Raw genomic sequence first — 14,693 nt, 5'->3', positions numbered from 1 at the left:
ACCTTTGGATAGATGTAGTTGGTCAGTAGGTAGTGGGCGTGCCTCTGATGCTGAGTAAGTGAAGTGCAAGAGACTTCCCCTACATGCCCTTCAGGTTTACAGAAGGTAGCGGTGTACTTGACCTTCTTGTAGTCATTTGTTCTTCTTAACTCAGCTCCTTCATCCTTTAAATCTAAAAGAGTAGCTAGATATGAGCGGTCAATGATGATTTGCTTCTTGTTGACATAAGTGACCATGAAATCAATATCGTCCGTGGCAACCAATAGATTGGAGTAGAACTCAGTGACAAGCCTTGGGTAGGTCAGCCCGTTTAGGGAGAATAGTTTGGTCCATCCGTTCTTGGATATCCAGTCACTGTAAGGTTTCACCGTCTCTACGAAGCTTTTCGAGAACCATCGTGAAGCTACAACGTCTAAGCCTTCAACGTCGGAGTATACGGATCGAAAGGTTCTCTCCTCAGTTTCCTCAGTTTTCTACCCTTGTCCTTCTTCTTTTTCTTAGAAGGAGTTGAGTGCTCAGTGTGAGGATCAACACCCAGAATGCTGACCTCGTCCATGGGTTGGTCATGCTGACTATGTCCAGTATTGGCCTCATCTTCTGGAGTATCAACATACTGTTGCTCAGGTGGGGAGGTAGGATTGATGTCTGAGCGATTATCCTCATATTGGTCATCAGAGAGATTCTAGGAATCAGACATGGTGTTCTTGAGAGTGTCTTTAAGAAGATTTGAATTTCAGAAGTTTAGAGAGAATGAAGGTTCGAGTGCGAATTTCAAGCGTAGAGAGTGAATAGTGAGAAAACGTTCACTATTTATAGACGATTGATGATGACTTGATAGGTTGGATGGAATGGTGGGTATTTGAACCGTCGAAAGTCAGTTATTACTGACATTAATTTCGAGAAACGGCGCGTGCTATTACTAATGATGACGCTTACGTCATCCTAGAGGCTACTTAATGTGCGTGCTGGTATTAATTCTACAACGGATCTTTTACTCAGTGTTAAGATTTCTAAACGTTTAATGTTCTGAGTAGTCAGTTCTACGCAAAGGAATAATTCCTGTGCTTAGTAGCTCAGCTTAAGATACCCACTCAGCGTGTATATCTACTCAACATGTAATAGTTATTGATTTAGCATAAATCACTCAGCATGGCAATCCACTCAGCATACATATATCACATATTATACTTGGAATTTACTGAAGAGGATTAAACATACCAATGGCTTCTCTAAGTATGTTGAATTGCTCACGAGCCAGTGGCTTTGTGAAGATATCAGCAAGCTGCTCATTCATTGGGACATAGGTCAGCTTGATCTCTCCCTTGAGTACATGATCTCTGATGAAGTGATGTCTTATACTGACGTGCTTCATCCTGCTGTGCTGGATTGGGTTCTTTGATAGGTCAATGGCACTCTTGTTGTCACATTTGACTTCAATTGTCTTACTCTGAACGCTATAATCTTCTAGTTGTTGCTTAATCCAGAGGACTTGAGCAACACAGCTTCCAGCAGCAATATACTCAGCTTCAGTGGTTGACAGGGCTACTGACGCCTGCTTCTTACTAAACCAGGACACAAGACAGCTTCCAAGGAAGTGACATCCTCCTGAGGTGCTTTTTCGTTCAAGTTTGTCTCATCCGTAGTCAGCGTCAGTGTATCCAATGAGTGTGAAATCATGAGTATTGGGATACCATAAACCTGCATTCACTGAGCCTTGCAAATATCTAAGGATTCTTTTTACAACTATGTAATGAGATTCATTAGGGTTAGATTGATATCTAGCACAATAACATACTGAGAACTGAATGCCCGGCCTACTAGCAGTTAATTAGAGTAGAGAGCCAATCATACCTCGATACAATTTGCTGTCTACTGACTTACCATTTTCGTCAGCGCAGAGGACAGTGTCAGTTCCCATAGGGGTAGATATTGACTTGCAATTCTCAAGCTCATACTTCTTCAATATCTCCTTAGCATACTTAGTTTGACTGATGAAGATGCCATTTTTCCCTTGTTTGATTTGAAGTCCAAGGAAGAAGTTGAGTTCTCCCATTATTGACATTTCAAACTCAGTCTGCATCTGCTTGTTAAATTCCTTGCATATGGACTCATTAGTGACACCAAAAATAATGTCATCAACATATATCTGAGCCAGTATGGTATCTTTACCCTTCCTCTTAATGAATAAGGTTGTATCAGCTTTACCTCTGACATAATTTCTAGTCAGCAGGAAACTGGTCAGCCTCTCATACCAAGCACGTGGTGCTTGCTTGAGACCATACAGAGCCTTTTTGAGCTTATAAACGTGGTTTGGGAACTTAGGATCCTCAAACCCTGGAGGCTGATTAACATAGACTTCCTCGTTTATAACTCCATTAAGGAATGCACTCTTAACATCCATTTGAAATAATTTAAAGTTCATATAACTTGCATATGCACATAAAATTCTTATAGCCTCTAGCCTTGCCACTGGGGCGAAGGTCTCACTGTAGTCAATACCTTCTTACTGACTATAGCCTGAGCTACAAGTCTTGCTTTGTTCCTGACCACGTTCCCTTGTTCATCTAGCTTGTTGCGGAAGACCCATATTGTTCCTATGGTCTTCTGGCTTCTTGGATTTGGCACTAAGTCTCATACTTCATTTCTTCTGAACTGATCAAGTTCTTCTTGCATTGCACTCATCTAGAACTCATCATGCTCAGCTTCAGAGAAGTTCTTTGGTTCCTGAACTGAGACGAATGCTACGTTGCTGAGGTATCTCTTGAGTTGATTTCTTGTCATTGGGGTAGGGGTGGGCAAAAAAACCGATCAAACTGGTAACCGAATCGAAAACCGGTAATCCGAACCGGTAAAAACGGTTAACCGAACCGGCGGTTTTGTTTTAAGGTTGAAAAAATAGATTGGTTTCGGTTTCGGTTTGGGGTGTTTGAAAACCTCAGTTTACGATTAACCGAACCGTTTAATATATATTTATTAAAATATATATATATATACTTATATTATAGTACTATTATTTATACATTATTTATACGATATTTTGCACAAATATACACAGATACAAAATATATTATATATAAATTATTATAATTATACTATACTTATTATTATTTTCGAAGTTTTCTTTATGCTTTGTTTTTGCTTCTGTCTAAAAAACAAAACGATACCCTAAATTCTAAGAGAAGAAAGAAGCCGCCACCCACCACCTAGCGCTAACGATCTCCAGTACTTCCTCCACTACGATTCCTCCATCCTTTCCGAGCATCGTTCCTCCACTGTCATTCCTCGTCCTCCATCCCTTTCGAGCGATCTCGTTCCTCCACTGTCGTTCTGTCTTGCACAGTCATCCCGTCTAGCACCGACTTCGTTCTGTCTCGCACCAGCGATGTCGTCGATTAATGTAAGTACTAAATAACTATGTAAGGTTTCCATAGTCACTTTGTATTTGAGACAGTAACTGAAGTTAAAAAACTGAAGTTGCAAATTCTACACATTGTTGTTGCAAACTGGATTCAGTTGCTAATGTTTGGGTTTGCTATTGATTTGCTAATGTCTGGGTTTGCTAATGTCTGCTAATATGTTTATTAATGTCTGGGTTTGCTAATATGTTTGTTAATGGTTTGCTAATTTCTGGGTTTGTAATGTTTGCTAATTTCTGGGTTTGTAATGTTTGCTAATGACATTAATGAGCTTTGAAATTGTGATAACACTTAATGTGGAAAATTTGACAACAGTTTAATGAGATAGAATAACGTATCTGTTTACGAGTTGGTCTACTTGCTATCTGTTAGGTTAGCAGATACATTAGCCTCTAAATTAAATGTGCTACCACTTATATTGATCTTGTAAAACTTGACTGCATTTTTTGGTAGGATGTCATTATCAACAAACTTGACTACACCTATAACAACTTCATATCTTTCATAAAGATATAGAGAAAGCTTTGCTTGTTTGTGGCTATTAAAGCTATAGCTTCAATTGTGTAAAATGAATGCTTGATGCAGAGGACATAAATTAGGAAAATGGACATGAAGCTATAGCTTCAATTGTGTAAAATGAATGCTTGATGGAGGACATAAATAATAATATAAGATAGTTGTTTGCAATAAGGACCAAAATAGTTCAATTTAAGCAGAGGACATAAATTAGTGGCAAGCACCACATATATGTCGAAAGAAGTTAATCTTTGCAAGGGTTAATAAAATTTGATAACACTTTGTAATATCTCATTAGTTGGTCTATGTGCTAACATATTGCTATGTTTTTTTGGTCGCGTTTTCAGATGTCTAGCACGAGAGACAATGATAAAACTAAAACTACCGATGGTACTTCAAGTACTCCTTTAACTGTGGAAAATCTTGAGGAAACTACATCCAAAGCTACAACTCATGAATTAATATTGTAATAAGCACTTTGATATTTTGAAATTGCTAATGATTTGAATATTTACATTTCTTTATGTTTTAAATGTAAACTTGATGGATTGTTTATTTAGTTCGGTACTTATGTTTGAATTCTAAACTTTTATATGAATTCATTTCGTTTGGATATTTGAAATTATGTGTATTTTAACATTATTTAAAAATTTAGGTTTGGTTAAAAATTATGGTTAACCGTTGATTTTTGGTTAATCGGTAAGAATTGGTTAAAAACCGTTAACCGAAAAACCTAACCGAACTTAATGGTTAACCGATCATATGGTTAACCGATGTGTATGGACCGGTTTCGGTTTGGATAGTTTAAAAACCAATAGTTTCGGTTCGGTTAATTTTTTTACCTCATGGACCGGTTAACCGAACCGTGCCCACCCCTGCATCAGGGTGTTTTCAGCAGCATCAAGAATGGCACTCTCTTAGTGTCCTCTTAGAATTCTGATCTCTTTTGGTAGAGTGATGTCTTGAGCTGGTTGTGTTTCAACAATCTCTACAAGTATAGATTGGTCAGTGAAAACAATTTGAGTTTCGCTTTTACCTTTGGTCAGCCCTTGAGGTAGTGACTCAGCGGCTGTTTCTTGGTCAGCGGGTGCTGAGTACGAATCATTCTCAGTCAGCTGCTTGTCTTTTCCTGCAGGGTTAGTTTCATCGAACTCAACGTGTACTGACTCTTCTAAGACCTGAGTTCGTTTATTGAAAACTCTGTATGCTTTGCTGTTTGTTGAGTAGCCTAAAAAGATACCTTCATCAGCTTTTGAATCAAACTTAGCAAGGCTGTGAATAAAACATTTACAGCCGAAGGCACGAAAGTATCCAATGTTGGGGTTTCGTCCTTTCCAAAGTTCGTAGGGAGTCTTCTTTAATATGGGTCTGACTAGAGCCCTATGAAGTATGTAGCAAGCTGTGTTGACAGCTTCTCTCCAAAAGTACTTTGGAAGTCTATGCTCACTCAGCATTGTCCTGGCTATTTCAACCAAGGTTCTATTTTTCCTTTCAACAACCCCATTCTGTTGAGGCGTTCTAGGAGCAGAGAAATTATGGTCAATGCCGCTGGCTCCACAGAATTCAACAAACTGTTGGTTTTTGAATTCTCCACCATTATCACTTCGGATGTGAGCTAACTTTAGGTCTTTATCATTTTCAAGTTTTCTTACTAATGTTGAAAATGTCTCAAAGGTTTCATCCTTGCTACTCAGCAAGATGGCCTAAGTGTATCGAGAAAAGTCATCTACAATGACCAAGGAAAATCTCCTACCACCTAAGCTCAGCGGCTGGACTGGTCTGAAGAGATCCAAGTGTAGCAACTCAAGTGGACGCTTGGTTGAGACAATGTTTTTACTATGAAAAGATGTTTTAGTTTGTTTTCCAGCCTGACAAGCATAGCATAATTGATCCTTTTCGAACTTAAGTTCTGGCAGTCACTCAACTAATTGCTTTCTTGCTAATTTGGCCAGGAGGTCCATGCTTACATGACCAAGTCTCATGTGCCATAGCCAGGAATTTTCTTCCTTTGACACTAAGCATACATTTTTTGAAAATTTCTTTTCCAAATTCAGCATAAAGACATTATCAATACGAGGGGCAGTTAAAATCAATTCATTTGTTTTTCCCTCGAGTATTTTACATCCAGTGTTATCAAATATAACTTTTCTCCCGTTATCACATAGTTGAGCTACGCTGAGTAAGTTATATTTAAGTCCACTAACTAGGGAGACTGACTCAATAGTAGGATTACCACCAACGGTTCCTGACCCTACTATCTTACCCTTTTTGTTGTCTCCGAAACTTATGCTTCCACCTTGTTTACGCACAAGTGTGATGAACTGAGTTTCATCACCAGTCATATGCCTTGAGCATGCACTGTCAATGTACCACATCTTTGACTTTTCGGCACACCTCAGGCTTACCTGCAATATAGCTAGTTATCTTTAGGTACCCAAGTCTTTTTGGGTCCTTGTTTGTTAGGCTCAGCAGGTATAGCATCATACTTAATCTTATGACGACACACTTGGACAGTGTGTCCATTTTTCCCACAGAAGTCACAACTGACCTTCCGTTTGGGATATCACACTGACTGGTCAGCACCCCAGTGTTGAGCATACCAACACACCTTTGTGGTGTGTCCCTTCTTCCCACAGAAGTCACACTGGACATTCCGCTGAGGATTCCATCTCTGCTGACTAGTACTTCGGTATTGAATGTTCAGCGCAAGATTTCTTTTATTCGAAACCTTGAATTGATTCTGAATAGATGTGACATCCTTTCTCAGTTTCTTAGAATCTGATTGGACCTCAGAGATAAACTTGTGCATAGTTTCTACGTTGCTATGCAAAGTTGAGTTGTCTTGGAGAAGATATCGAAGGTCACTTAGTTTGACCTCTTCAATCTCGTCACATCGCCTGCTGAGTGCCCTAACCTTCTTGTTACACTTTTTGATAAGTGTGTAGAGGTCACTCAGGGCATTTATCATTTCATTTCTAAGCAGGGGTAGTGATATTACCTCAGTTGAGTGTGCCTCATCGTCAGATGCAATGGAGGGGTCAGCATGCTCAGAAACACAGGACTCAGCAAGCTCATCTGCCATGAAGCAGATCTTTCCTGACTCAGTGGCATCAGCTCCTAATGATGATGACTCATCACAATCACTCCAGGTTGCCACCATTGCCTTCTTGTTGTTCTTCCTTTCCTTCTTCAAGGTAGGACAGCTTGATTTGATATGGCCAGTTTGATGACATTCAAAGCATGTGATGGACTTTGAGATGTCCTTCTTGTACTTGCTGTCGCTAGACTCAGCTTTGTACTTGTCAAACTTCTTGTAAGGCTTCTTGGAATATTTATCATTCTTTCTGAACAGCCTTTTCATTTTTCTAGTGAACATGGCCATCTCTTCATCGTCTGTTGAGCTCCCATCAGTGGAGTCAGCTTTCATGACAAGAGACTTTTGCTTCTTGTCCTCAGACTTCTCCTTCACCTCAAAATTCTTCATTGAGATCTCATGGGTCAGCAGAGATCCAATGAGTTCATCATACTTGTAGGTGGTCAAGTCTTGAGCTTCCTCAACAGCAGTTTTCTTGGCTTTCCAGCTTTTGGGAAGACTCCTCAGTATCTTCTTGACTTGTTCTTCCTCAGTAAAGATCTTGCTAAGTCTTTTGAGCTCGTTGATTATGTTTGTGAATCTTGAGTTCATTTCAGAGATTCCTTCATCATCATTCATTTCAAATAGCTCGTACAACCTCATGTGCTGGTTCACCTTGAACTCCTTAACTTTGTTGGTTCCTTCATAGGTGACCTCTAGTTTCTTCCAGATTTCCTGCGCTGACTCACAACCTGAAATCTTGTTGTACTCTGCAGCATCTAACACACAGTGAAGCATGTTTATAGCCGAAGCATGATTTTGTAGCTTCTTGAGGTCATCTCCTGTCCACTTAACCTCATCTTTGACAACCGTTTGGCCGTCAACAGTTTCAACAGGAACAAATGGGCCTTGGACTATAGAAAGCCATGCACTCATATTTGTTGCCTGAATGAATTTTTCATTATGTTCTTCCAAAAGGTGTAGTTAGACCCGAAGAACAGAGGAGGCCGAGTAATGGACAGTCCCTCAGGAAGAATCTGAGTTGTCTGATTTCCTGGGAGGAAACTGTTGGTCCCTTATAACGTAACAAGTTAGTTCCAAGGGGGAGATAGGAACTATCTAAAATTTTTGTTCGTTAAGGCTGGCTTCTTTTCTATGAAAAGGTTTACACAGCGTCACTAAGTAGATTCAAGACACAAGCTTAGTCAACTTGTGACTAAGTCTGCTTCTTTACTTGAGTCAGGAAATAGCACTTAGAGTCTATTCCTGAACTCAACTTCTTAGTAAACTTAACTCAGCGTGAGTTCTTTACTTAGTCAGTTTTATAGCAAGCAATGTATATCAAAGGAGTTTAAGGGTTAGAAAGATATTACTCAGCAGACTTATCCTGGTTCGACCTCTCCGCCTACGTCCAGTCCCCGGAACTCGTTCCGAGCTTTTTGAATTCTCTACTGAGCTCTTTAAAGGTAGAGCACGAAACCTTTTACAAATAGAAGCTGAGTATAACAAGAGTAACTTCCTCTATACCTCTACTCACTCCTATATCTACGATGAGTACTATAACCGAGTACTCAGCCTCTCATTTCTATTCTTCTAGAAATGATAAAGTGTTTCTCCTAAACAACAATTGCTAAGACACTTTAGATGATTGGAAATCACTCTAGACTTTTACACAATAATATGGAAATTGGTGTAAGGTATTTGCTTTGCTTTTCTCACAGAATCTTCGAGTATGAATTTGGTCAGCATTTCGACAACTTGAAGTTCTGTGTTGATTGAAGCAAATGGATGGCCTTTATATAGTGACACTTGAGGCACCTGGTCATTTCGAATTTCGAAATAACCATTGGAGGAAAACGGCTTCCTGTCGTTGTCACTCTGGGCGTGCTCAGCGTCGTTGGCCAATAGGATTCTTGCATCTTCTGTCTTCGTCAGTCTTCAGCAGAATGTTTCGCCATTTAAGGAAAAGTCCACGAGACAGCATTCTGCGCCTTCTGAACTTTTCCCAAAGTAGAAATACTTTGTCTAGAAGTTGAGCATTGCCTGCCGCTGTCCAGACTACTTTGTCGTCCAACTCAGCAGCTTCTCCTTGAAGCTTTTGCCATGAAGGCTTCTCGATCCTTCTCTTGTTGAGTCGTCGTTTTAGTTGATACGGCTTCGTTTTGAACTCTTAAGCCGAATGGTGTTGATTTGTTGACTTGGGCTTGACTTCCACTTTATGGGCCTTTGGGCTTTTTAATCTCAATGTCTTATACACAATTAAACTCAACATTGAACAAACACATTAGTGTAAATAAATCAAAGCATTTTAAATTTAATGTGTTAGAATATTTTTATCATTACTTAAATAATTTTGTCAAATCAAAATCATGTGGAAAGGTGTTTCAACAGAAACGAGTGCTGTTCTCAGCCATTGTGGGGATCAGCTCAAGATAGTTATATCTTGCTCAGTGAGCTTTTAGGCTCTGATACCACTTGTTGGTCCCGTATAACGCGACAAGGTTAGTTCCAGGGGGGCTGATAGGAACTATTTAAAATTTTGTCCGTTAAGGCTGACTTCTTTTCTTTTAGAAAAGGTTTACACAGCGGCGCTAAGTAGTTTTAAGACACAAGCTTAGTCAACTGGTGACTAAGTCTGCTTCTTTCCTTGAGTCATGAGATAGCACTTAAGTCTATTCCTGAACTCAGCTTCTTAGTGCACTCAACTCAGTGTCTGTTCGTTACTTAGTCAGTTTTATAGCAAGCAATATATAAAGGAGTTTAAAGGTTAGAAATATGTTACTCAGCAGACATATCCTGGTTCGGCCTCTCCGCCTACGTCCAGTCCCCGGAACTCGTTCCGAGCTTTTTGAATCCTCTACTGAGCTCTTTAAAGGTAGAGCATGAAACCTTTTACAATAGAAGCTGAGTATATAAGAGTACCTTCCTCTATTCCTCTACTCACTCCTATAACTATCGCTGAGTACTATAACCGAGTACTCAGCTTCTCCTTTCTATTCTTCTAGAAATGATAAGTGTTTGTCCTAAACAACAATTGCTAAGACACTTTAGATGAATGAAATCACTCTAGACTTTTACACAATGATTGGAATTGGTGTAAGATTTGCTTTGCTTTTCTCACAGAGCTTCAAGTATGAATTTGGTCAGCGTTTCGACTTGATTGAAGATCTGCATCGAATGAAGCAATTGAGAGGCCTATTTATAGTGACACTTGAGGCACCGGTGATTTCGAATTTCGAAATAACCGTTGTAGTAAAAACGGCTTCCTGTCGCTTTCGCTCAGTACGTGCTCAGCGTCCTCGGCCAATCATATTCGTGTATCTTCTGTCTTCGCCAGTACTCAGTAGCTTTTCGTCAGATGAAACAGAATGTTTCCACATTTATGGCAAAGTCTTCTAGACAGCTTCCTGCGCCTTCTGAGCTTTACCCAAAGTAGAAATACTTTGTCTCCAAGTTTATTCCGTTCTGCCGCTGACTTGTACTTCTTGTCGTTCAACTCAGCAGCTTCATCCTGAAGCAATTAGTCGAAGGCTTCTCGATCCTTCCTGTTGCTGGGCTAGCGCCTTACTTAGTACGATGGTGTTTTGAGTCTGCTTGGACCGTGAGGCTTTGATCTGTTGACTCGGGCTTGACTTCCTCTTTTGGGCCTTTGGGCCATTTATCTTAATGTCTTATAAATCAAATAACTCAACATTGAACAAACACATTAGTATGAATAAATCAAAGCATTTAAATTTAATGTGTTGGAATATTTTTATCATTTACATAAATAATTTTGTCAAATCAAAATCATATGGAAAGGTGTTTCAACAGAGGTGTGATATACACAGAGCCGTGCATGCAACTCGGCAGTCGTGGGTTCTTCTTGCATTCTCTTGAATTGATAGCAGAATTGACAGTCCTTCCGTGCAAATAAGAAAGATAAAGGGTGATAATGGATCTCCCTGCCTGAGGCCTCGAGATGGAATGATAAGGCTAATTTCCTTGTCTCCATGTGTAATCGTGTATTTAACCGAAACCACACCCATCATCAACCATTCGACCCACATATCCGAAAAACTCATTGCTTTAATCATATCTCGTAGGAAGCCCCACTCAACCCTATCATATACTTTACTCATATCTAGTTTCAGTGTTGCCATCCCATGCTTACCCTATCTAAGCCCCTTCAATTTATGTATCGCTTCATAGGCCACAATAATATTATCTATAATTAGTCTGCCACAATAATATTATCTATAATAGGCCACAATTTATGTATCGTTTCAATTTATGTACCCTTTTGAGCCTCTAAGCAAGCATTTTTTAAATAATTTTGAATAGGATGTTACACAGCGAAATAGGGCGAAGGTCTGTTACCAACTCCACCTCCTTTTTTTAATAAGAAAAATTAGAGTATCATTTAGATGTGGCGGTATACCTGAAGAGATAAGATGTCATTACAGATGGCCCTACAATACTCTAGAAGTGTGATAGAATGCAGGATTGAGATCGTCCAAACTCGGCCTCTTATCTAGATGCATGGAGAAGCAAGCCGAATTGACTATTGAACGGAGCCATCAACATGGCATGGTCCTCCGTAGAGACAAATATATGATTTTGGGGAATAATATTAGTTAACGAAAAAAATAATATTTTGTAACGCCTCTCAACTCGTCCTTGAAACTGATATAGATCCCTTGTATTCTTATGATTACATTGTTTAGTTATGTCATCATACATTGCATTTGGTAGGATGATGCAAGTAGTAGAGTTTCTTTCTTCTATGCCATATTTGTTGGGGTTTAGTGTCCTATAGACAATTATTGTAGGATATAAACTATTTGTAAAAGAATTGTTCATTATCGTTTGTTTTATAAGATATAGTAAATTAAACTATATAAATGCATTAATCTTTTATCAGAACTAATTAAGTCAAATAAAAGAAATCTCAAGTTTATTTAAGTGATCATAAAGTGTCCATACAAGTATGAAGTGAGACCAAACTTTATTATAAACCAATAAACTTAAAACGACCCCAAGTCAAGTAATGTGTTTATAGGATTAACGTATTGTTGTTGAGACTTGTACGTAACAGTGTCTTCTGTTGTGAACAGAGAGCTGATCTCACAAGCTTTAGCTATGGAGATATCTAGACATTTACATGGATCCATTGAAGGGGTTCATTAGGATTGGAGACCCGACTTGAGATAACAGGATGGATAGATTCATCTGAATGTCACATATTCATCTCAAATGGTATTAGTAGGTATAAGTAATCACTTGACTCAAATAAACATTAATTAGTGATTCTAGACTATGAAATGTGGTGCTTACACTCTGTTCAAGTACGGTCCACTACAGAATGGACTCTGGGGTGTGTGAGGCAAGCGTTGGATATCACATGAAGTAATTGGAGGACAATTAATGTTAGATTGGACATTCATCACTCCTGATAAATAGGAGATATATCTATGACCCCTTGTGGAGAATTGACTGGAAATCCTTGCAATGTGATAAGGTTAAAAGTAGAAATGAAGATTTCATTTAACCTATCTATTCAGAGTTAATTCTACCTGGACAAGTAAAACAAACGTCTCGATATATGTAACTTGACATATTCCAGAGTTACAAGATTCATCTAAGGATATAGCTGATGAAGAATCGAATTATACTGAACCTAATGCGAAAAGATAAACGTCAGTATCAACCTGGCTTTTAATCACTCTGGTGGAATGTCTACAGTTCTGCTAATAACAGTCCTCGAATTCATTGGGCCGAAATTTATGTATTAATGGAGATAAGATAATTTAATTAATGATTATAATTGGATTATGATTGTAAATTAAATTATATGATTATACAATAATGTTAATTAGAAGTTTTAATGTGATTATAACTATAATTAATTATCCATAACATAAATTAATATCTAATTTAATTAGGATCATTATCTAATTATATTTTGATATGATTAAGATAATGATAGATATTTAATGAATTATCTAATTAATAACCCTATTCCGAATTTGATTCTAATTTAATTAATTAACTAATACAACTAGGGTTAGGATTTGAAAACTCTATAAATAGAACCCTCCCCTTATGTATTTCGGCCAAGCTTAACTCTGGAGGTTAGAAATTCTTCCAACATCATCCCGTCTAAATTACTTTTTCATTTACTCTTTTTGATCTCGTGTCGATTCTTTATTTAGATTGTTATTTATTGGTTGATTACTAATTGTTTTCTTTTCTATTGTAATCATTGTTCATGAGACAAAGTTAAGAAATTGTAGGCACTTCATTTTTGCAATAATAGATTAATCTTCATTAAAGGTATACTTATTTAATCTCTTTTTATACGAGATAATGATTAACAATTTTAGAAAAAGAAAATAGAAAAAAAAAATTACATATATGATGCGTCTAGGTTTAATGTTGACAAAATTTAGTTAATCACATCTAACAAGATTAAAATGACAAACTATAATACTAATGTTAGATAATGTTGACACAAAAATCCAAATAGATTTACTGTTACACTTTGATATTTAAAAACTATTTTTCCAAAAGAAAAAAACACAATTTTTCTTACTTTTATTTAAAAAAAAAAACAATTTTTCAGTTATATAAACAAACACCACCTAAATCCAAATTTTTATTGAAGGCGTCAGTTTTCAAATATACTAAGAGCATTGTAATTGAAGATGAATGAGTAGAGAGTTTGGAACTTCTATTCCAAATTTCAATTTGAAATCAAATTCAATGTCACCGTAGCCCTGCAAAATTTCAGCTGTTCTGTCTCAATTTAAATTAGTAATCGTTTTAAACAATAGTTCGGTAAACTGAAGCTTGATTGCAGACAATTCAAATATCAATTTCCGATTTCCGATTTCATTGATCATGATGAGATTTACAAACCAAAAAATATCTTAAAATTCTTGTGAAACGGAACCAATTTCCCCCTTTCCTTTAGCAGCCTTCTTTGGGAGCAAATTCTGGTGAATATTGGGCAAAACCCCTCCGTTTGAAATTGTCACTTTCCCCAACAGCTTGCTCAATTCCTCATCATTCCTCACCGCAAGTTGAATATGCCTAGGGATAATTCTATTCTTTTTGTTATCTCTTGCAGCATTGCCGGCAAGCTCCAAAACCTAATTCCATAAATTAAGAAACGATCAATCACAATAAAAGAAAACACACAAGATCTCAATAAAAAGAGAGGATCACGAATCAATTAATTACAAACCTCAGCAGCAAGGTACTCGAGAACAGCAGAGAGATAGACAGGGGAACCAGAGCCGAGACGCTCGGCGTATCGGCCTTTCTTGAGGAAACGAGCGACTCTGCCAACAGGAAACTGGAGACCAGCTTTAGATGATCTAGTGACCGATTTGGCCTTGATTGACTTACCCCGTCCACCCTTGGTGGTTGTAGCAGCACCACCTGAACTCATTTTGATTTCAATTGAAGAAAGAAGAAAGTTTTTTACTCAAGTTGAATGAGCATTTGAGAATGGAGATAGGGATGCTTAAGTTTAAATACTAAACTGAAAAGCATTTTTTATTGGTTCATTTGGATTTCACGGGGATCATTGACGTGGCAAAAGGGCGCGGGAAAATGAAAAGTGAAAACCTTAGCGGATTGGCTGCTTTTACTTTGACAAGGATTGCCAACGTGGCAAACTTTGATATGTTGCTAAACTAGTT

General features: G+C 38.0%; 1 protein-coding gene and 1 long non-coding RNA gene across 2 annotated transcripts; one reads left to right on the top strand and one right to left on the bottom strand.

The window, feature by feature from the left end:
* Positions 1-3,121: 3,121 nt before the first annotated feature.
* Positions 3,122-4,524, top strand: LOC136218354 (uncharacterized). The gene is made up of 2 exons (XR_010683747.1): positions 3,122-3,397; positions 4,280-4,524. It is a non-coding gene; the product is annotated as an uncharacterized lncRNA (long non-coding RNA).
* A 9,326-nt stretch (positions 4,525-13,850) lies between these two features.
* On the bottom strand, positions 13,851-14,490 carry LOC136218351 (histone H2AX-like). The gene is made up of 2 exons (XM_066005167.1): positions 14,234-14,490; positions 13,851-14,138 (listed from the first exon to the last, which is right to left on the bottom strand). The coding sequence occupies exons 1-2, from the start codon at positions 14,438-14,440 to the stop codon at positions 13,917-13,919; spliced, it is 429 nt and encodes a 142-aa protein (XP_065861239.1). The 5' UTR covers positions 14,441-14,490; the 3' UTR covers positions 13,851-13,916.
* Positions 14,491-14,693: the final 203 nt, after the last annotated feature.

This window comes from Euphorbia lathyris, chromosome 2 (genome assembly GCF_963576675.1).
Source record: "Euphorbia lathyris chromosome 2, ddEupLath1.1, whole genome shotgun sequence".
Taxonomy (NCBI): domain Eukaryota; kingdom Viridiplantae; phylum Streptophyta; class Magnoliopsida; order Malpighiales; family Euphorbiaceae; genus Euphorbia; species Euphorbia lathyris.
Note: the sequence above shows the minus strand (reverse complement) of the source record. Positions and strands in the feature narration are given on the sequence as shown.

Excerpts from the sequence above, each read along its gene's own strand:
- LOC136218351 (XM_066005167.1), bottom strand. The coding sequence starts at position 14,440 with ATGAGTTCAGGTGGTGCTGCTACAACCACCAAGGGTGGACGGGGTAAG. Across the intron at positions 14,139-14,233 it reads TCGAGTACCTTGCTGCTGAG|GTTTTGGAGCTTGCCGGCAA; the intron begins GTTTGTAATTAA and ends TTATGGAATTAG.